This window comes from Diadema antillarum, unplaced genomic scaffold (genome assembly GCF_040938485.1).
Source record: "Diadema antillarum isolate AM-2024a unplaced genomic scaffold, OU_Dant_1.0 scf00000116, whole genome shotgun sequence".
Taxonomy (NCBI): Eukaryota; Metazoa; Echinodermata; class Echinoidea; order Diadematoida; family Diadematidae; genus Diadema; species Diadema antillarum.
The window spans coordinates 1,639,304-1,662,857 of NW_027271005.1; the positions used below are offsets into that span (position 1 = coordinate 1,639,304).

At 39.0% G+C, this 23,554-nt stretch overlaps 1 protein-coding gene across 2 annotated transcripts; it reads right to left on the minus strand.

Moving 5' to 3' along the window:
• Positions 1-717: 717 nt before the first annotated feature.
• LOC139719927 (putative protein-lysine deacylase ABHD14B) lies at positions 718-23,326 on the minus strand. Of its 2 annotated transcripts, none has more exons than XM_071631311.1 (6): positions 23,221-23,326; positions 14,102-14,347; positions 11,855-12,010; positions 10,479-10,617; positions 7,669-7,889; positions 718-5,304 (listed from the first exon to the last, which is right to left on the minus strand). In XM_071631311.1, exons 1-6 carry the CDS (start codon positions 23,224-23,226, stop codon positions 5,119-5,121), a joined length of 954 nt encoding a protein of 317 aa, XP_071487412.1. In that variant the 5' UTR covers positions 23,227-23,326; the 3' UTR covers positions 718-5,118. The 2 variants fall into 2 exon arrangements, with proteins under 2 accessions (XP_071487412.1, XP_071487413.1); XM_071631312.1 differs by having other exon boundaries at positions 23,105-23,318.
• Positions 23,327-23,554: the final 228 nt, after the last annotated feature.

Consider the following 23,554-nt stretch of genomic DNA (forward strand, 5'->3'; position numbering starts at 1 on the left):
CCGTTATCATGGCAACGTACTTTCGGGTACTGTCAAAAAATGCGTCTTGCACATCTACAACCAAAGGCACACATCTGTACCAAGTTTCATGGAAATTGGGCAAAAACTGAGGAAGTAGTTTGCAACACAAAATTTTCCATCATTTTGGCTCATAATATGTGAGCTGTTACCATGGCAACATACTTTTTGTCACTGTCAAGAAATGTGTCATGCTGACCTATATCCTAAGACAAACATTCAATATGAATTCCATGAGAATTGGAAGAACACTGACGAAGCAGTTTTGCCATGAAGCATTTTGCCCTATATTTTACCAATAACATGCCGTTACCATGGCAACGCACTTTTTGCCACTGCGGAAATATGTGTCTTGCACATTAACATATTAAGATGAACATCTGTACCTAATTTCATAAAAATTGATCAAAAACTGTGGGAGGAGTTCGCGACGCAAGATTTGTACCCATTTTTGCCCATAATATGCCGTTACCATGGCAACGTACTTTTGGGTACTGTCAAAAAATATGTCTTGCACATCTACAACCCAAGGCACACATCTGTGCCAAGTTTTATGGGAATCGGTTGAAAACTGAGGAAGTAGTTCGCGACGCAAGATTTGCAACGGACCGACCGCCCGACCGACCGCCCGACCGCCCGACCGCCCGACCGCCCGACCGCCCGACCGACCGCCCGACCGACCGTCCGCTGATTCCTATATACCCCCTTCAAACTTCGTTTGGCGGGGGTATAATGAGGTCCTAGTCTGACAGACCAGGGCCCTGTTTTATGAAGAGTTAAAATTGATTATATAGTTGATTTCAACTGTAAGTCTATGGTAGCCTGTGTGGTAAGGAAATTTAAAATCGATTTTATCTTTTGATAAAACGGGGCCCTGGAGACTATGTAACTAATAGATTTACAGTTTTATGCAAACCTTCACAACAAGGGTTGTTCCTGATTCCCAGAAACCTTGCTCAAGGCTTGCCCCATAGCAACACAAACACAAACTGGATTTCTGGTATTGAAATGCAGATATACAGGTAGACTGAACAGCTAGTTACTACATGTCCACAGGAAAATACCAAATGTCACAAAATACAATGGTGAATTAACTGTGGTGTACATCTTTTTTTTTTTTTTTCATTAGCTGCTTTTGGCACCTTATTAGCTCCTTCCGACAACTGGTGAACATCCTCATTTATATACATTCAAAACAAGTCAACTCGACATAATTTCTCATGAAATGTGTAACATCACTACAACCTATATGCTATATGTGTAACTGTATATATCACATTTTGACACGTAATATGTATGACTTCAGGTTCTGTTGGGATTAGTGTAAGGTAAACAGACATAATATGGCGAATACATTATTGCAATAACATCATTAATTCTCCGTGTATCTATTTTATAGAGAATGTATACCACATGAAATCTTGCATCAGTAGAAGTGAACAAAAGCAGCAGAATTTTTACGAAGTTTCTATGAAGTATTAAAGACCGGCATAAGTTCAAAGCCTATAGAATGTTAGGGGACATATGCAGACTGTGTTTTAAAAAAAAAAAATGTTTTAGTGGTGCAACTCTGAAGTCACTTGCTAGAGTAAATCTCCTGGATTAAAAAAATATCACCAAGTCACCTTATTTTCTTTGTGTTTCTTCACAAATTATCTCAGGCAGCGACAAAAAGAAAAGAAAAAGAAAAAGGGATTTCTTAAATCTTTTTTTTTTTTGAGTAGTTTTGTAGAAAAGCAAGTGAATATTTGACACTTGATAATTGCAGAGCTTGTCTTTGGGATCAATATTGTGTGATGTCACACTACAGGTTTCTCCTGAAAATAAATAAATAAATAAAAAGTACAGGGCACTATAATGATGCGATGATATCACAAACCAGCAATTATTTAAAGTAATACGATATCACAAAGCCAAATACCACACATCAGAAAGTAATATGAAGTATATACTGGAAGTCCTCATATCTAGAACAAAACAAGTAACCCTATATAATTTCAGCATCATGCATTGTACATCATCCTAATATCATGCGCAATGTGCTTTATCATGAATAGAGCCAATTTACACAGGTGCATGTACTACTGTTACATACGAGAAGGCAAAAAAGGAATGAACATGAGTAAAACTAAACAGACATGGAAAGTCCTACACAATACTCCAGTTTCACGTTAAGTATGCTGGACACACAGTAGTGGCAATTTACAGCTGGTAATTGCTCGCTTTGTAGAACACAAAGCACAAACACAGATTGGAACTACATAACTCACTAAAAGACATTAAAAAAATTTACGAGGTTTACATGATTTCAAAAAGATTTATCATAATGTTGACAAAATACACTGTTCACAAAATACAAAATGAGAATATCAATGATGTTCTCTGGGCTCTTTGCCCATTTCACCGAAAGATCGGCTTGTATCTTGTTGTCGGGGATATGTTCCGCGGATACTATGTCTGGCTTCTCGGAATCCCCTCAGAGGAGATGTGTAAAAGTAAAAAAAAATGATTAAAAAAAACTCCTCTTGACTCCTCTTGCCCATGTGCTATAGCCAACAGTTTTTCTTTCTGATATATTAAAGAAAAACTTCAATGGGAATGCAGGTTTTACCATATCAGGCATGAACAAAGTATTTACATCAGTACGTAAACATTTCACAGTAAGAATACAACATAAAAATGATCTTGAAAGACCTCTCTTTGATGGGAGACAATTCAGCTCTTCATATGGGGACAGTGTACACACCTTCTGGTCTTCCCATTTCACTCCATTTACATCAACTCTAAACCAACATCTACCTCACTTAGAGTGAATCTCATATATGCATCCATGTCAAAAAGTGAAATCTTGGGTTGATTTGAAGTGCCACAAATCCAACAGTCCACATGCTGTAGATCAGCAGTTGGCACACAATGATTTCACTGAATGTTAGATGTCCATGCCTCCATTTGACTGAATAAAGATGTAAGACAGGACTCTCAAAACATTATGAAAGTACAGTTGACCTTGCCTAAGTTCAATCTACATTGTATTTGGACTGAAGAAATAGCTTCGACTTACGAGGGATTGAAATCAATCGAATATAAAGAGAAGAGCACTTGAAAATACCTTCAACATTTGGGAGATTATTTGACTCGTGCGAGGTCGACTTTAAAAGCAAGGTTGACTGTACAATATGTGCCAGCGAATGTAGAATCAAATATATTCAAGTATATTCCTTTTATTTATTTTTTTTTGGAAAATCTACAACAAACATACATATATACATATACATGTAGGCAATCATTACACACTGAAAACATTGTCACAGTACCTAGATTTTACTAGCCTTTTGACAAGGCCTCGTGGCTGAAGATTGAGACTAACTCGTCACATCGAGCACTGCGAGCAATGGGTGAACACGAGACGGAGCGGCGGAGCCACGAGGCCTTTTGAAACCTGGGTTTTTTTCCCTACCGCCTCCCGATGAAGGTGAATATGAATTATTCATATATTCATGAGTCAGATCACAGTTGGTATGCTAATGAGGACGTGTCAACACTGCGCTGGCAATGCAGGCAGCTATGGATGAGCGAACCGCCGACATGCATACTTATGCCTATTCATTAGATGCGACGGCGTGGTGAGCAATGTGGTCGCTGATTGGCCGCTACCCTTTTTGGTAGCAGAATCCGCGAGAAACAAGGCTCAAAATACGAAATTCATGTCAGGTTTCAAAAGGCCTCGCGTTCACCCGTGCTCTCGCAGTTAGTCTCTTTTTCAGCCACGAGGCCTTGCCAAAAGGCTAAGCTTTTACTTACATGTATGTTAACCACAGATAAATTTAACACTTCCCGAGGACATCTGTTGAGACTGACACCATAGTGGCAAACTATATATCATACGTGTATATATGAGGAAGTCTGTTGCACAAACCTCAAAGAAATTAAATGATGGGGGGTATATAATTGCTAGTGTCTTATCATTTAATCATTATATGTGTCACAAATGGAAAAAAGGAAGAATCCTTGCAGATTATCCTCTGTTAATTTCAGATTAAAAACAATAACAAAACATTTATGCATTACACAAAGTGTTGTAATAAAGGAAGCAATATTCACATATTAAGTATCTAGTTTTGATTCAAAAGTATAAGTGGGTGTTTTGTTTTGTTTTGTTTTTTTAACCACCCAATCAAATTTTAAAAATCAAACTAAAAAAAAGACACCCTACAATATGAACAGGGCGACACCTTACATAAAAGAAACACACGGCTCGATCTTTCTCTTGTGATTATCACAACACTGGGTATAAAATGTAAATCTTGACAGTATATAGGCTTAGGCTGTATTGCTATTTAACTCATAGCACTGCTTTCCGTGTTGCCCATGCAACCTGGTGGGGTCAACTTATGCCTGAATGGACAGGGCACAGAAGGAAAAGTAGTTCACAAAGCATCTATTAAACATGAATGGGAAGGATGGCAGTGATCAGACGACATGTACAGCAAGGTCTCGAGGAACTCTCCTTCACAAATGATGACACAGTTGCTCATAGCATCTTTGACCCCTCTGCTACCTACTACTGTGTGTCAGAGTAGATATGCCCCACTGCTGCCAAGACGAAATACAGAAAACTAGAACTTCCATCCTGTAGAGAAGCAGCTTTTTCAAGTCCCCATGATCATACACGTTGGGCCAGAATTCACAAAGGTAAGGTACATACTGGCCATAGATATGTACAGTTGTAAGTTTGGATTCACATGTATGTGCTTGACATTTCATGTATGCCCTCAGACACCCAAAACTAAACGCATGGCAACACGCGCATGTGCGAAGTACACCTATTTTTGGACCAGAGTATAGAGTCCATACACCAAATTTAGACCGTTGATTTGATTTAAACTACCTTTGTGAATTCAGGACAAAAACTACCACAGCTACCTGAAGCACTCTGCAATTCATGTTACTTGAGAGCCATCTTGGCAAGTACAGGATGGTCTGTTCTGATCTCCACCATGGAGAAAATTACAAAAATAGGAGCATTTCAAATAGTTCAAGGTCACAATCTTTATCTGTCTATTGCTGTTCGTTCTCCCAGCCATGTGGGCGAAATCATATCTAGCTGTAAACTTTGTCACAGAACTCCAGGAGAGCTTGGTGAAATTCCAGGGGCTTGTCCAGGTAGGCAGCATGTCCAGCTCCCTTCAGTTCCAGGACCTGGTTATTGGGAAGATGTTTCAGCATCTTCAGTGAAGTAACTCCAAGGCTTTCGTCAGTCTCGCCATATGTGATGAGGGTCTGGACCTGCAAATTTCAAACGGGAAAAGCAGAAAGTGATTAGCTAGTAACAGTTGGCCTCAAACCAGTAGTCTCCTACAAGTAGGGTGGGTTTGACTCATTCAAGACTAATTATGGTTGATACACGAACAGTGACAATTTCCAATGAAAACAAAAAAAACAAAAACAAAAACAAAAGTCGAAGAAACAGAGAAATACACATAACACACATAATAAACGATAAAAGACACAAGAATTGAAACTACTTCTGGAAGTTTTTATGATGTACAATTGTTATGTTAAAACATATACAAACCAAATATTAGACTCTCTATGCTTTTAATTAATATTTAACTGGCTAAAAGATAAGGACTTGGGCTCAATTTGCATATTCAATTAACAAAAATTAGAAATTGATAACTGCAAAAAAGTTTCAAGACACAATCTTGTAGATTATGACATGGGTGTTGTGCTTGCCAAATTTCATACAATTTCTATCAATCAAACAAATCATGTTTTCATCTGATCTCCTTAGCTACAGTCATTGCTTGACATAAGAAATTCTGAAAACAATAAAATGCATAAGAATTCAAATGACTTTTGGAAGTTTTTATGATCTACAATTGTTGAATATATTTAAAACATATACAAACTAAAAAATTTGACTCTCAATGCTTTTGATTAGGCTAAAATATTACATCTTGGGCTTAAATTTGCATAACTGATTAAACAAAATTTGAAATTGATCATTTCTAATAAAATCTGAAGACGCAATTTTGTAGATTACAATGAGGGTGTTACACATGACAAATTTTGCCCGGATCGCATCACTGATGGCCAATATATCAGGGGGACGAAATCTGCCCCCTCCGGTTTAAGCATAGCCAAAAAAGCCCAGCCTGATTAGGGTTAATCCTAAAAAGATTGGGCTATTTTGATGCCTCACAGGACTGGGGTGGCTCATTGGGCCCCCCAAGATCTTGGCCGTTGACTGCGTGATCGCAAGGAAAATTGGCATTATGTGCGCCACCCGCCCACAAGGTAATCTACAAAACTGAATAGGTAATCACTTCACAATTATTCAAATCTATTTTTTTAATGAATTAAGTATGTTAATTTACACATGAAATTAAAAAAATGGGATGTAAATCTATAATAAAAAGGTCCAAAACTGCTAATTTTTGGCTTAGGTACTCTTTGTAGGATTCTTATTGAATGTACATTAAAAAAACAGTGTTATCACTTTTTTTGTAATGTATTTTATTGTTTTTGAAATTTCTTATGTATTTCATTGTTTTTTAATGTTTGTTTTTTATTTTTCAATGGAAATCATTGGCAACACTATTCTGATCATAAACAACATGAAATTAATTGATTTTGATCAGTAAAAGCAAAAATAGTGATACATTTATGTATTTTGGTCAGAAGCAGAATTTGCATTGGCTTTGTACATGAAATCACGTTTTTAGCAATTTCGGGTCTGACATGCACTTACAAAATAAAATATTGTGTAACTTTAGAACTGCATATCCAGGCGTCACGAATTTGGTCTCAAAAGTTGCGCAAGACTTAAAAAAGAAAAGTCTTAAAATGTCTCGGCGGGAGATTTATAGGTTACAGATCAATCATGAAAAATGTCGAGGGGGGCCCAAAAAGCCCCCCCCCCCCCCCAGTCTTTTAAGGGTTAAACTAAAGTCAGTAACCTCTGACCTTTCACTTTAATTCACATTTCACATTGTATACTTACATCCTCCCAACCAAATTAAATCAAATATCACATTGGAAAATCATATTTCTTTGGCAAAAGTTCAGTGACCTTTGACCTTTGCACATGAGGAATGCCAAACATTCAACAATGTCAATACTTCATGTAGCACATGTGAGCCAAGTTTCAATTATATTTGTATTTATTAAACTTTTCTCCATAGTGTTGACAAAATCTGGGGGATATGGACAAATGCATCTCTGTGCTTTGAAATCATACATGCATGATTTAATTGTAATATCTCTCTTCTAGGTTTCATATCCTTTCAAAGCTCTGTATGATTCCATGACTAACCCATATACTGTAAAAGTGGATATTTTCGCGCGACTAATTTTTCGCGCTTGGGCGGGTAAGAAGAGTTTCGTGTGTTTTTAATTCTGCGGAATCAAGACATCACGCACAGGAACATGTGGCTAGCAAAAATATTTGCATGTTTTTATTTTCGCGGTAGTTTCTGGTTGCGCAAAATGCGCGAAAATTTCAACACCGCGAAAATTTCCACTTTTACAGTACACTCATTTGTTTCTCATTTGACAAGTGCAATGAACAGTGAAGATTTCATTTCCTCTAGATAGCATTCATTTTGAAAACTCTGAAAAAGGGTAAGGTATCCTAGAATCACTCACTGGGATGGCAGCATACTCCTTTTCACTCAGCTTGTTGGTGCCCACTGGAGCCACAGGGACGTAGCCCTTGAAGAGAGTTGGGTGCTCTTTGAGGAACGGGACGGAGTAGGTGCCGCTCATGGAAGGACTACAGATCACTGCGTCATCCATATCCAACCCCTCCATCACCTTCTTCATGAAGGGCACAGAGGCTATGTCTGCCTTGGGCGTGTCCCCGTAGCCTGTGTGATTGGGGAGGAGGCAAAAACAAACTCACAATCAATCCTCCTCTTCCATTGCAGCCACTGAGGAGCTTTAGATTTGCAATGAAGATGTTAAGAGAAAAAAAACAACAAAAACAAAACAAAACTGTTCTGCGCATGCACAAGACCGCTTCTATCAAAATTGATCTTGAATCTTCTCAGATTTTACTAACAGTTCTGGGCCATCCTACCGTAAGCTCCAATTCATGACCAAGAGAGCTAAATGTTCTTGATGTCATTATGATGAACAGCATACATGTATGGAGGCGCTATTGCATCTTCACGAAATCTAAAGCTACTTTGCAACACAACGCAGGGAGAGAGGAGAACGGTTCATGCAAGCGTCGTCCTAGCATCCGCATCTGTCAATATGCATCTCACAAGACAAGACCCCCTGAGCCTCCTGCAAAATAAGAGAGAGCAGGCCACTCTGCTACATTCAGCAGGTATTTTGTTTTGCTACACTAGTACTGTGCTACTACTTCAAGATTGCCAAGTGCCACTGTTTACCCCTCCCCCCAAGATAGGTATTTGTGTTGGTCTGGCACAACACTGTACAGTAAGTCTGAGACATGTCAATTTACAGCTTTTGTCAAAAGCAGAACAAAAGCATAATCTAATGCTGCAATTTTCAACTAAAAACAAACAATACAAGAAGTTTATGTTCAACTAGATACTACTAACAATGAAAAAGCAATTCAAAAAAAAAAAAAAACTAGACATGAGAGCGAATGGTATGCCTCCGTCATAATGCATGGTTCTCCCAGTGGGTCTATAGTACATCTTGACAATGTGTGACAACAGATTCACATAATCGGTAAAACACTAAAATGACACGTTTGTCACAAATGTGTTGAGTGCTCACTTTCCTTGAACTAAATTAGATTAAATTGGATGAATGACTACATTAAGAGGGCAGTTATTTATGGATTTGAGGATTTTTACTTGACCTTTGACCCTTTTATAAGTTTATGCACTGAGCAGTCTCCAAGGTACAGGAAAACAAGTGTAATTTCAACAGCAAATTCCCAAGAAAATCACTGTCCAGCAGTACATGCATAAATATACATACTAAATTTATACCTTGAGCCCCTTCCGAAATCCTGTAAAAGTGTTTTTTTTCGCGGTGGTTTTATTTTCGCGCTTTTCGCGCTTTGAGGTTGAACCGTGAATTAAACATCACGCGAAAATGTTTTGAACTCGTCGCTTGTACAACGCTATCATTACCGACCGCAAATTTAAACACACGCGAAAAAGTCTGCACCGATGGAAACCGCGAAAGTTTCTGTACGCGAAAGAAACCACTTTTACAGTACATGTCTGGAGGAAGTGAAATTTAACATTTTCAAATGGCCTTTGACCTTTCGACCTTTGACCTTTTGGCCAAAAACTTTTCCAGAGAGTCTCTATTGGGTCAAACATGTATACACTAAGTTTCAAGAAAATACCTTCAGGCATTGCATAGATATGAGGGAAAGAGTAAAATTTTGAGGAGAAGATCTTGACCCATGACCCTTGACCGTTGACCCTGAAATGCTCAAGGGAATCAATATCAGGCAGTACATGCATATGTACTAAGTTCCATAAAGATACCTTGAACCATTTCCAAGATATGGAGAAAAAAGTGAAATTTTGGCATTTTCACTTAAAAGACATTTGACCTTTGACCACATGGCCAGAAACTTTCTCGAGAGAATCTCTATCAGGTACAGTGTAATACATGTCCCATACAATAAGTTTGAAGACAATACCTATAGGCATTGCATAGATATTGGGGAAATAGTGAAATTTTTAGCAATCGATCTTGACCTTTGACCTTTGACATCGAGCATGTGCCCTCTCAAATGTTGATATGCACATCTTAGTCCATTCATACATACAAGTTGTATACATGCCATGTTTCAGTAGCTTACCTCATTATCATTATTGCTATTTTCATTATCAATATTGAGTGTAGTATATACTTTGATATGTTTGATAACTTGTATTTGTTGGTTGACTCTCACCTTCATTTTGTTGCCTCCTCTTGGTACACCTTATTAGGGCTTGTTGTTTTCTCAGCCCCCCCCCCCCCCCCCCCCCCCTTGCCGTTGCTCTTTCACTCTTTTCCTTTCTTTATTCCTTTGTTGTTCCTTTTCTTGTTTGATGTTGCCTACCTATTCATCCTTTTCCTTCAATGGTTGCCCCCTGGTCCTCAGGATCATTACTGACCCTCCTCTGGCTTTTGTCTGTCCACCCTCCTACTCTAATCCCCCTCCCTTGACCTGTTGGGCTCCTTGCCCATGACCTCCTACCCTGTCCTTTTGTTTCTTTGTTCTGTGTCCCTAGCCTGTCCCTGACTGTCCCTGTTGACTCCATTTTACTCACTTGGCTTGCCACTATTGGATAAGCAGTTTTCAGCAGCTTTTTTTTTGGTACAACTAGCACACCTCATAAACGTTTTTTTAATTATAACTATCCATAAAATAGATTATGGACGAAGGACAGATGGACAACACAAAAACATAATGCCTCCAGCGACACTATTTTTTATTCTCTTTTTCTGCGAGGTCACACAGTGGGGCTTACCTGGAAGATCGATAGCGACAGCCCGGTAGCCGTGGCAAGCCATGTAGTGTAGAGTACCCAGATCTTGCCATGTCAGTGAGCTGAACCTCATCCCATGTAGGAAGAGCAACCTCCCTTTGGGCTCTGACGCCGGAAGTACCTGAACACAGCAAATTGCATGACACACACCGTCAGCATTTATCATTCTACACCACTCTCAACAGAGTTTTACCAGGTGTTCCACAATTCATCAGAGAACATTCTTAGCTGATAGATGTTACACTTATTCATATTCATAATAAAATCAAATGCATAATTCTTCAACCTCTTTTGAACCCTACAAGATTTGCCTACTGCAAATAAAGTTCCAGTAATCCCAGGTATAAAATGGATCAATCTTGACCGATTTATTTAAATTTTTGTTATCCCATGCACGTCCGATGTAAGATGACTGAGAATTTTGAGGTTGAATAGCTTCAACACAACACAGTGATTTCAGCAAAGCTATGTGTTTAAACCTTAAACCTAAAATACCCTAAAACTCTATGCATATGCCACTAAATTTCTCCCGCTTTTGTTCTTTCTTTCATTCTTTCTTCTTCTCCTTCTTCTTTTTTCTCTCTCTCACTCACTCACTCACTCAATCCACCAAATTGGGAGTCTGGAAGTTGCTCTCACAACCAATCACAAAGCACTGGAAATATTAAACTTGCAAAATATTAAAATTGTTACCTGCAAAAAAACAACAAAGAAACAAAAAAATAATAAGAATGATGAAACTTAATCTAACAGTAAATCTTGCAGTTTCACAGCTCAGCAAAGGTACATGCAATGCAAAACATTTGTATTGTTTCTTTTTAGCCAGTAAAATTTTGTGTGTGGCCTTTCAACTCCAATCACAAGCAGATGAATACATGTACATTCTAGCTCAGAATGGTATACTACACAGTAATAACTGTGTCTGTATTCCATCTTGGAAATGTGCAGCTATGCGGCAAACTGCTGAAAACATACTAGGTTCTCCCAATACCTAAAATTATTGTCTTGAAAGTAAAAGTTTGTCATTAAGTACTCAAACACAGAAATATAAAGGAAACTTCATCTCATAGGGTTTCCTTTGACAGAATCAAACTTATTCAAGTGGGAATGATACAGTAAGTTTGCCACCCTCTTGAGATTGCAAATCATTTTTAAGCCCTCCATATATATTTAAGTAATTCTGGGGAAAAGTTATGTTTTGTTGCAAAACTTCAAAATTATATGTATTTCTACTATTAAAGCTATACAATGGTAGATCACATACTTAGTTTCTGAAGAGAAAACATACTACAATGTGTATCAGAAATCTGTACTTGCTAGCATCTCTCAGGCAGTTACATGGGGTCATATGTCCATACCTCTCTGTAGTGGACATTGACGTGGTCAAATTCTGGCAGGACCTGCTTCTTCATGGTCAGCTTGGTGTTCTGGAGAGCCTCCGCCTTGATTTCTTCCCAAGTCATGGTTCCACTGAGGTCTATGCGCTGGCACTGCTGAGTAGATTCCACTTGTTCCTGCAGAGAGGTAATGTTTGGAAAATGTAATGCATTCAATGTGTGAACAACTTTCTACAGATTTGCTAATAACTCAGATTTGCAAATGATAAAATACTCTTGCATATCATGACAGAACAGTTGTCTTTCAAGTCAGGAAACAATGCCAATTATACTCCTTGCAAAAAGACTAGAATCAACCCAAGCCATATTTGATTGTAAGTATACACAGTAAGAGTACAACTCATTCAAGTTCTACACGTACATTGTATACACTATGGACAAGTACATATACAAAGTACCCAGTACCTGTTTTATCTATGTATATTGTCCAAACGATGTTTGAAAAACAGCTTCTGAAGATAAAACTGCCAAGTGGCACACAGTGGCACACAGTAAACATACCAGTAATTGTATATTAATCTTACTTTCCCCATCCCCCCACCCCCAACACACATACACATTACAGTCCCAAGATACATGTACCAGCCATTTGTTTGCATTATATCATGTCACGCACATGACATACATTTCAATAATTTCCTTCTTTACCAGCTGTAAAATACACACACTTCAAAATATTCAGTGCCCTGCATGGGCACCAACATGCTGGTTACTACAGTTGTAGTTCCAATGTACACGTACAAGTACAACATACAGTACATGTAATCAAGCTACATGCACATCTATGGCTAAGATAATGCAGTAAGTTTCTCAAACCACTCAAAAATGATCAAAAACATTTTGAATTGGGCAGAATGAATCTTACCGTGTTGAACATGTAGCCTGGTTCTCTATTAAATGTACATGTACACCCACTTTAATACAGGTTGTACTCTTTACAAAATTTTCCCAGGCACAACTTGTACTGGTACATGTATCACACCCACAAGTGAGTCTGGACTTTGAACAGAATACAGTACCCTGGACCATACAGTGTAAACGTGGGAGGTCAAAGTTCATAATCACTGTACAATGTGTATCATACACAGTGTGTTCAAATGCAGGATGCATACAATATGCATAAAATGTACCGGCTAATTGTTGAATGCATAGATCTGGAAAAATTTCTTGTATCATTTTTCCCCTACATGTAATTCATGAAGTGACCTCTGTTTTACAGAGATAACCAGTAGCAATCCCTTTTTACAGCACATACAGTATGCCAATAACAGTTAATGTATTTGAGTCTGACAAATATTACAGAAAAATGTAACAAGCTTGTAGTATTCCAATGAGTATGCTGTTGATGCATTCTCACATGCACACACATACTATTCATCACATAAACTTACATTTCCAAACTTTAACATTTCTCTTAGTTTTTTTATTCTTTTTTATCTTTTATTTCTTAAATGTGATTTGCAAAAAGACCACAACAGATCCAAACCCCACTGGTTGTCACCACAATAGAATGTCTAGATATCGGAAATTACTGTAATATTATACCCAAATCCAAAATAAATTTATAATGAGAAATCCTAAGAGACTACAGCTTTCATCATAGTTTCAACAATCTAAAAGCGAAAAGTTACATTTCAGAGCTGAATTCAATGTTAACTACATTTAGCTTGTTTCTGAGTTAGCAAACTTGCTTGAAGTATTAGGTTTTAAAAAAGTTACTAATGCGTCTAGCCTGCTATTCATTGTGAGTTAAAGGGATCGTATAGTTTTGGTCGAGACCTAGCATCAAATTTATAACATTTTTTTGTGAGATAATCAGAAACCTCTCTATGCAGATATGAATGAGCATGCAATTTCAAGAAGAATTCAACGTTTATTTGATGAAAATTGGTCTTGGAATGGCTGACATACCCAAAAAAGCAATCCTAATAAATTGGCAGGCCACGACTTTTATTAGGATCTCTTTGTTTTACCTTGTTGTTGATATATATCTCACAGTCATTTCAAAACAGATTTTCATCAAATAAACTTTTGATTCCTGTTATAATTGCACGCTCTTTAACATTTGAATCATACAGTGGTTTCTGAATATCTCGCAAAACCTTACAAGCTGAATCCTCACCTCAACCAGTACTGTAGAGTCCCTTTAAAACACCAGTAGGTGAAACAGAATGACCAGTAAGTGAGTGACCTAGATAGTCAGTTTACCTCCACTCCACTTTTCACTCCTGCAGGGAGACTATTATCACCAGGCCTCTGGTCCTTGGCTGCGACTCTGCTGAGCAGGGCACGCGAGTCCGACTTCTCCGAGGGGTAGAAGAAGAAAATGACGGCAGCAATAAGCAGCGAGGTGAATCCAAAGGCGGCTGTCTTGAAGGTCACATGACGCAGCAGTGAGCCCATTCTACCTTTCTGCTGATTTGTTTGCATCGACCGGCCAAAGTTCAGCGAAGCCTGGCAAACACCGGAAGAGGAGGCGATTACAATAAGCAAATCATTCCCAGGTCAATGATCATCAATTTTTAATTGAACACCAGATGCTTTCACAGGAGACGGAGAGAGATGGTACATATCAAGTTCACCATTAATTGGAAAAAACTGTAACATGATATCTGATTTGATGTAAAACATGCTGGTATGTACAATGTATGTGTTACATGTATGATCAAAATGCCCATAGTAGTTACAATTTGCAAGATCACATCGACACAGGCTTCAAAAGATGAACAAAAATCATACACCTGACACCTGTAATCAATACAAAAAACAAGGCAAGTGCCAAATTGTGTCTCGCCCATTCGCGTACAAGAAATCAATATTTTTCTAACTCCCAGAAGTTCATTGACCCGCCTATGACTTTTGACCTTGTGGTGACCTTCAACTCCCCAAGGGACATTTACCATCCAAGTTTGGTCACAAACGGACAAAGGGATCAAAAGTTATGAGCCATAATCGAAACGCACCATAAAAACTTAATGGGCCCTAAAAATTTGTTGACCCTTTTCTGTGACCTTTGACCTTGTGATGACCTTTAATTCCCCAAGGGACATCTACCATCCAAGTTTGGTCACAAACGGACTTAGGGATAAAAAATTATGAGCCACAATCGAAACGCCCCCTAAAAACTTAACATTGGGCCCTAAAAGTTTGTTAACCCCTTTTTGTGACCTTTGACCTTGTGATGACCTTCACCTCCCCAAGGGACATCTACCATCCAAGTTTGGTCACAAACGGACAAAGGGATCAGAAGATATGAGCCACAATCGGAACGCGCCCCAAAAACTTAACATTGGGCCCTAAAAGTTCGTTGACCCCTGTCTGTGACTTTTGACCTTGTGATGACCTTCACCTCCCCAAGGGACATCTACCATCCAAGTTTGGTCACAAACGGACGAAGGGATCAAAAGTTATGAGCCATAATCAAAACGCGCCATAAAAACTTAACATTGGGCCCTAAAAGTTCGTTGACCCCTGTCTGTGACCTTTGACTTTGTGATGACCTTCATCTCGGATCCCCAAGGGACATCTACCATCCAAGTTTGGTCACAAATGGACAAAGGGATCAAAAGTTATGAGCCATAATCAAAACATGCCATAAAAACTTAACATTGGGCCCTAAAAGTTTGTTGACCCCTGTCTGTGACCTTTGACCTTGTGGTAACCTTCAACTTCCCAAGAGACATCTACCATCTAAGTTTGGTCACAAACAGACAGATACATCAAAAGTTACAAGCCATAAACGAAACGCGCCCTAAAAACCTAACATTGGGCCCTAAAGTTCATTGACCTCTGCCTGTGACCTTTGACGTTGAGGTGCCCTTCATGTTTGGTAGAATGTGTAATTTTGTCCCTGCATTCAGACGATCCCCCGCTGCAAGGGGAATCTCCCGTTTGCCAGGACATCCCCCGGCAATCCCATCGTGTGGACGCTCGGTGGGACATTCCCCTGTCCCCCGGAAAGCTTGTCGAGCCCGGCAACAAATTCTGGTGGGGGACAGAGCGCGCAGCTCATGCAGCTGTTTTCCTCCTAAGTGCGCATGCTCAAAATGCCATTTTGTACGCGCATACGGTGCCTAGCCGTGAACGGGGGATATCAAGACACGTGTGGACGGTCAATCGTAAAAAAGATACAATCTCTCTACGCTCTCCCCACGAAGAGGGGGATCGTCTGAACGCCGGGTGTATAACCACTCTTCCCTCCAAGTTTGATTGAAATTGAAATCCTCAGTAGAGAGTTATTCAAGTTTTTGTAGCGTTACGGACAGACGACGGACGGACAGACGCCGCAGGCGATCCCTTACTCTCCCCACACCTCCAGTGGGCTCGACAAAAATTAGTCAATCATGCATTATGACTGTGATGAATATGATTTCGGGTGGATGGATGAAAATGAAGCCATGATTAAATGCATCCTTAAGGAGTTCGTCCTACATATCAGCTTGCACTTTGATCCTCAAGTGGCCTACCACATCAGTTTGTATACATGTGTGTGGGGGGGGGGGGGAGGGGAGGGGAATCACAGGTCTGTTTCATGGACTACTCATACAGTTGTATTCTAAAACAATGAAAATTACTGAAAGATCAAGATTTATACTAAATGATGTACCAATAATTATCTCACACAGTCATGTACATACACACTACATTGTATAAAGATCAAACGTAACCCTACATCACAAACCACCAAAAAGTCGCCAGACATGGACAGAGCTACCAAGTCTCACGCATTCTGCGTGAGACTAAAGCATTTAGGGGCCATCTCACGATCTCACGCATGGCACCCATTTTTCTCACGCATCAGGCAAAGTCTGCAACTTGGGCCTATAATAATGAGCATAGCTCAAAAGATTAGGCTAAAGTGATAGTTGCAAATGACGGTATATTTCCCTTTTGTCTTATAGTCACCCAAGTATGCACCTGATCGCACCATTAAGAGCTAAAAATTGAAAAAGCTCCTTACCGTGGGACTCGGGCCACAGGGGGAAAAAAGACCCCTCTCACACCCTCGCTCGCACGCACATTCGCATGCTGAGATGCCGAGTCATGAAAATCTCACTCATACAATTTTTTTGAACTTGGCATCCCTGCATGGATTTTGAGTTACACACATGGCAAATTAGCTGGTTTCAAGCTTCAAAATGATGTAACTCAATACAAATGGACTCTCCTAACCTACTATATATTTTGTATGAAATATATTTCGCGAGTCTAAATTTTTGTGAATCGGGAATTCCCGACGATTTTACGAGTGGTTAAATTCGTGATCGTGGGGTCCTGTACTGAACTGAGAAATGTACACGCGTATGTAACATTCACAACGAGTCAATATTTTCGCATGTCTTTTAAAAGATAATATAAAGTTTCGGTACCTCAAAAGTTTCCCTGAATTTCCTTGTCTTAGTTTGTGTTTCAGGTTAAAGTACATTGTCTGTGAGACTTACTCGCCCCAAAGCGCTCTCATGTCTTAGTAATCATGCAATAATAGTTTCGTACCAGAGCCGCCGCCGCACCGTACGGCGGCGAGGTAGTATTGTACGAAACCATTATTGCATTGACAACTGCGACCAGCAGCGTGCAGCCCCATACGCATAGCTAACTGCGACCAGCAGCCCCATACGCATAGCGTAATGGGGCTTCGCATTGTAGCATTCAGGATCATGACAGATTTAGTATCGCAGGTAAATGTCAACTTAAAATCCAAAAATTTCTTCAATTTGAAGACTTACCAATTAAGTTGAAGTATTGAAAACAGGCTTCGGACAACGATTGGTTCTGCCAATAGTCCCTTTCTGTTCGAATTGATGACTGAATGTGACTCGGTCGAGAGGACCTTGGGAGAGCTACATACACTGAATACTACGGCGAGCGCATGCACACACAAACATATCCATTCATGGATTTGATATTTGTGCACATGTGATGTGTTCGCATGCACTGGCTGTAGTATTCAGTGTATGTAGCTCTCCCAAGGTCCTCTCGACTGAGTCACATTCAGTCATCAATTTGAACAGAAAGGGACTATTGGCAGAACCAAACGTTGCCCAAAGCCTGTTTTCAATACTTCAACTTAATTGGTAAGTCTTCAAATTGAAGAAATTTTTGGATTTTAAGTTGATATTCACCCGCGATACTAAATCTGTCATGATCCTGAATGCTACAATGCGAAGCCCCATTACGCTATGCGTTGGGGCTGCTGGTCGCAGTTAATTGCATGATTACTAAGACATGAGAGCACTTTGGGGCGAGTAAGTCTCACAGTGTTAGTTATATGAAAGGTACTTTAACCTGAAACACAAACTAAGACAAGGAAATTCAGGGAAACTTTTGAGGTACCAAAACTTTTTATTACCCGTATCTTTAATTTTGCAAATAGCACCCGACTCGTGAAATTCGCGAAAATAAAAAAATCACAAATTATTTGGCACATGGGTAATTCCATAAAATAGGGACCCACTTTGTGACATACCTATTTTGCCAATAAAATCAGAAAATCAGATTTTTGTTCAACATAACTTAAAAACATAACTAAAGAGCATTCATATTGAGTAAGTCCCTTGAAACTGACTGAAAATTAACATTCTAAACTGAAATTCAAGGAAGTCAGCATACCAAATTGCAGTGTATGGGGAAAAACTGGTTCACCATGTAAAGGGGTCACCATTGGCGTCCCCCTTACACGGTGAACCATCCATTTTGGCATCTTACCACATATTTCAAACTAGTTCTATTTTTGTTTCAATAGAAGTGATTATTTTGAAGTAAGAAATTAGCTATACTATTGAAAAAATGACACAACCCCTATTTTTGGCCAGGAAAAAGATTCTTCAATGTTCTCGTGTAAGGGGGACACCAAATATCATTTTTGCATTTTTTTTTTCTTCAAATTGATAAAGTGGTCAATCTTTTATACCTGTTATAAAGAAACCACAGCTACATTGTAAATATGCCAATGAGGAGCAATTATTGTTGTGATAAGACACAAAAAATTAGCTATCACTGTGCCCTGACGTAATATTTAGGGGGACACCAAAGCCACATGTGTGAAAATTATAATTTGGTCTTTTTTTCATATTTATTTATTTTACCCCAATTTTCTCTTGAAATCTTTTAAACTATGTGATTGCTAACAAAATAACAACAAACAGTTCAACACTGGCCCTTAATATGGATTCCACACTCATAAATTAAGATTTCTCATGTAAGCAATTATGGGGACACCAAAACTTACACGTGAAACGTCTTTCTTGGGATTTACGTGCACAAATATGTATCAATTGATGCGTGAATTATATTTAAAGTGTTCAAAATTTGCTCGTCTTTTATCATTTTTGACCCCTTAAAATAGAGTTTAATCCACAAACATGCTGTAAATCTGTCTAACTGGTGTTACAGTAAAATGTCACACAATTTTGCCCAAACAGTTGTGATTTTGTACTTTTTGTCAAAATTCATGTGGAACTTTGAAGAAGCAATTTCTATATTTTACTTTGAAAAGGAAGATACTTTAATAGTGTACCTGAATAAGAGTATTCAGAAGTAAAATTGATTTAGGGTATGTAAGTTTTAAGCAATGACAATATGAAGCAAATAGAAGGGGCATTTAACTAGTGGGACCCTTTTTAATGGAATTACCCATAATATATACAGTAACTTACAACCCGTTGAGGACAGGCTGATTTGGCTACAACATGTGTTTCCCATAGACCCCTGCCTGAGTATATTTGGGACTCGTCCTCAATGGGTTAATAATGAAAAGAACCTACACACCCTGGAAAAGTGTTTACTGAGAAAGGAGGCTTTGAAGTTTGGGGTCTATTCAAGTGATTAATCTTATCAAACTGTGCTTTTAGCAAGGAATGGGAAAAATGGGATGTAAAATCTAGGACAATCACAAAGAAGGAAATATCAGATTACACAGACATTTTGCACTCTATTAACATCTATTCATGATAAATACTACACACTTTCCAAGCAGTAGCATATCTTTTCAAAAGTTATTAGAGTTGAAAGTAAAGAGCGTGTAAAGAGTTCCTAAGAAATGAAACAGGGCCTCCGAGACAACCTACTGTAATTACACTTCAACAAATAAGTGTTAAATATAAAAACCACAACTTTTCCATATGTTTTATGATCCCAAACTGAATAATAGGAATTATGTCAAAGACAGATTGCTCCTCCAAATAACAAAAACTACAAATTAACTAGGTTCACCCATTTCATCTATTTTGAGTCCTCACGTAAACTTTTGGCATGCAACTTTTTTCTCTTTTTTTTGGTTTTGTGATGCATAGTCACATATAAAGATAAAGACTTACATTGAATCTTTCTGTTAGTGTGACTAGCTAGCTCTAAGAATGCATGATATTGCATTTTTTTTCCATTGTATTCTTCTACTCGCATACATGTAGTTATACACTGTACTTTAAGGTTCTGTATATGGCAGACGTTTGTTATTTCCAACACTACTTGCATGCCTTTTGTTGATTTGCAATTCTATCACTGATTACTGTACCTGTACGAGCTGAAAATTTTGCTTACAGATATTTTCGCGCATTGCTACTTGGAGGACATTTTTGCGTGTTGTTAATTTCGCGGGTGCTAGGGTCTAACTGAACTTAGTTATTCGCGCGTTATTTTCGCGAGTTGTTATTTTTGCAATTCAAACGCGATTCGCAAAATTCGCGAAAATAAAACCACCGCGAAAATTTCAGCTCGTACAGTACCTGTCGTTGGGCCCTTTTTTCACCTTTGACCTCGATTCATCAGTCCCCATCCTCTCATTTCAAGCTTCTAATTAATTTCTTAATTTCTTTCTTCTTAAAAAAAAATATCTAAATTTCTCATGGATACTCCAAGCTGAAGTACTGTACAAATGGAAATTTTTGCGCATTTTGTGCTTGCTACCAGAAACTAGTGTAAAAATAAAAGCACGCAAAATATCTTAGCACGCCAGTGTATGCTCCTGAACTTACTGTCCTGATTCTGCAGAATTGAAAGCACGCGAAACTCTTCTTACCAGGCCAAACATGAAAAATTGGTCGCGCAAAAATATCCACTTTTACAGTAGAGATAAACATGCACGTGCAAGTGGGTGTGTGTGTGTGTGACTTTTGGCCTTGGTATTTCACTATTTTCGTTTCATATGAACTTGTATCATTTTTCCACTAATCTGACCATATCATACTACCATACATTCCCTCTATACATGCTTCTAAAAATGTTATATTTAGTAACTTTTAACTTCTGATTTGAAGTGATTTGCTCAAAGATCATTTCAGTATGTCTTACATCCTACACTTCGGCCAGGAATTTTTAAATATTGTGACAGGGTGCCTATTTGCTGCAGAGGCAGTTTTATTCATATTACCGTACATTGTAAGATAGCTGAAGAACTCCTAAGCCAAGTTTGCTCTGGTAATCAAAAATAGTCCCACTTTAGAACAAAAGCAGGAGTTACTGTACTTGTATTGTAAAGTGTTTAATATGGGAAGTGAGAGGACTCTCGCACTGCACCTGGTTGGGCCTTGGCCAACAAATGTTCAAAATGACCCCTGCCGCTAATCGGCGCCCGTTGCGAATAGGAATGATTACTGTATAAGCTGTTATTTTTCGCGTACAGATATTTTCGCAAATGAGGTCATGGACATATATATGGCGAGATGTTGTTAAATTGCAAATTGGCACGAAGTTGTATAGTGCACTTTCACACCAGCGCATGGGCAACATTTCCACGTTATTAAATTCGTGGTCCAACAGAGATTCGTCAAATTCGCAAAAATTAAACCCTTGCGAAAATATTCTCAGCTTAAAATTTACAAAACTACTCTCGTCCCTAGAAACAGTTTTAGATAATGATATCTCCCATGGAAGGACAAACTAAAAGCGTGCAGTAATCTTGGGTACTAAATAAAGCACAAAAGGAGCTGGACATGGAAGAAAGAAATTATTGACTATGATTCTATACAGGAGATAAAGTTTGCTGTATGTCTGTCCTATTCACAACTTTTGTCACACAGATCTGAAGTGCAGTCAAGATTTCCCCTTTCACATATTGCAAGCCATATAAAAAGGTGAATCTTAATTTGTGTCTTGTTTGGCTGTGGTGACCATCATTCAAGAAGTTTCAGCACCTTTTTTACCTCTGCCAAGGGATGAGGTTATGTTTTCGTTACCGTTGGTTTGTTCGTTCATTTGTCTGTGTGTAAAATAACTCAAAAAGTATTGAACGGATTGGGATGAAACTTGCAGGAAAGGTTGAGAATGACACAAGTACCAAGCGATTAACTTTTGGTAATGATCCAAGAATTTTTAGGGAATTTATGAAGGATTTTTGATATTTTGGCAGGTATAATAGGGTCAATGAACTTAGGAGTTCAGGTTGGGCGTATTTGAGGTTTGCATGCGCGCACTGAAGTGCATGCTCTAGTTTCTGGTAGGGCGAGGCGCGCCGTGCATCTGAAGGTTTATCACGTAACAAAGGCTTCTATATTGGGGATCTCGGGCAATTTTTCAGTGGGTGAAAATCACTGATCTCCATATGGAAAAGCAAGATCATTGATGCCGATGGAAAGTAACTGCTTGGCGGAGGTCTGCCCTCTCGGAGTGCTTTTCTAGTTTTTTTCTTTTTTCTTTTTTTGCTGAAGTATGAGTACTTGACAATAATTGTCACATGTCTTTAAAATAAGGCTGCTTTCGGCTATTTTAAACGCAGCTATGCGAAGCTAAAACCGCAAAGTTGTGAGCGGGGCTTACGGCAGGGGAGCTGGAGGATCGAGGAGCTAGGAGGCGGCGCGGAGCGGCGGACGTCGGGGATCGAGGGCGAGTGAGCTCAGCTACATGTAGCTCGGCACAGGCGCAGGCATCGCGCCGCTGGCGCCCGTGGCCGTGGTACCCCTTCACACATTCACACTGGTTGCAGGCATCATATCCACGTCATCAACAAAGTCGCGAAGTTCTGCTCTGCTTCCCCCGTTTTACTGTCTTTGACAGCATTAATTTAAGTTCCATAGTTCCCCTTAACATGTCGTTGATAATGTTAACGGTACGACTCCGGCAGTTGCCGACGTTTCGTAGCTCACTAGCTGTTTAGCTAGCTCAAAGAAACAGAAAAGAGGAAAATAAATAGACATTAAATCGTAAATGATCTGTGAAAGTGAATGCAAGAAAAGTGTAAACATGCATGAATCAAGATTCGACCCGGTCCGCACGAACCTTGTTTGTATTTCAGAGATCACTCCGCAGGTACACTAGGTCAGAACAGTTGCATTTCAAGCGGCTGCACAGTGAGTAAGAGCAGTATAAAGGTGAGCTGAACGTGAGAGTCTCACCTGCATGCGAAATGGTATGGTGAATTCTTCAAGAAACCGAAATTTCAATCCGAAGATTTGTGCTGGTGCTGAGAACCAAATAGCGCTGTATGATGATGGACGCCTGCGCCAGCAAAATCGTACAGTCGTTTGATAGTATTTGAATAGCAATGAGTATTTCTTTACAACTTGACTTTTGTTAAGGAGCCTAAATTGTACGCCTATTGTAATCGATTAAACAAACTTTTATCGATCAAATTTGCTCGATCAACTGTGAAGGTGGGCACATGTTTCGGAAAGAGGAAGGCAGCATCCGAACCATGCGCTACTACTAGTCCAGGCTAGGCTCCATAGA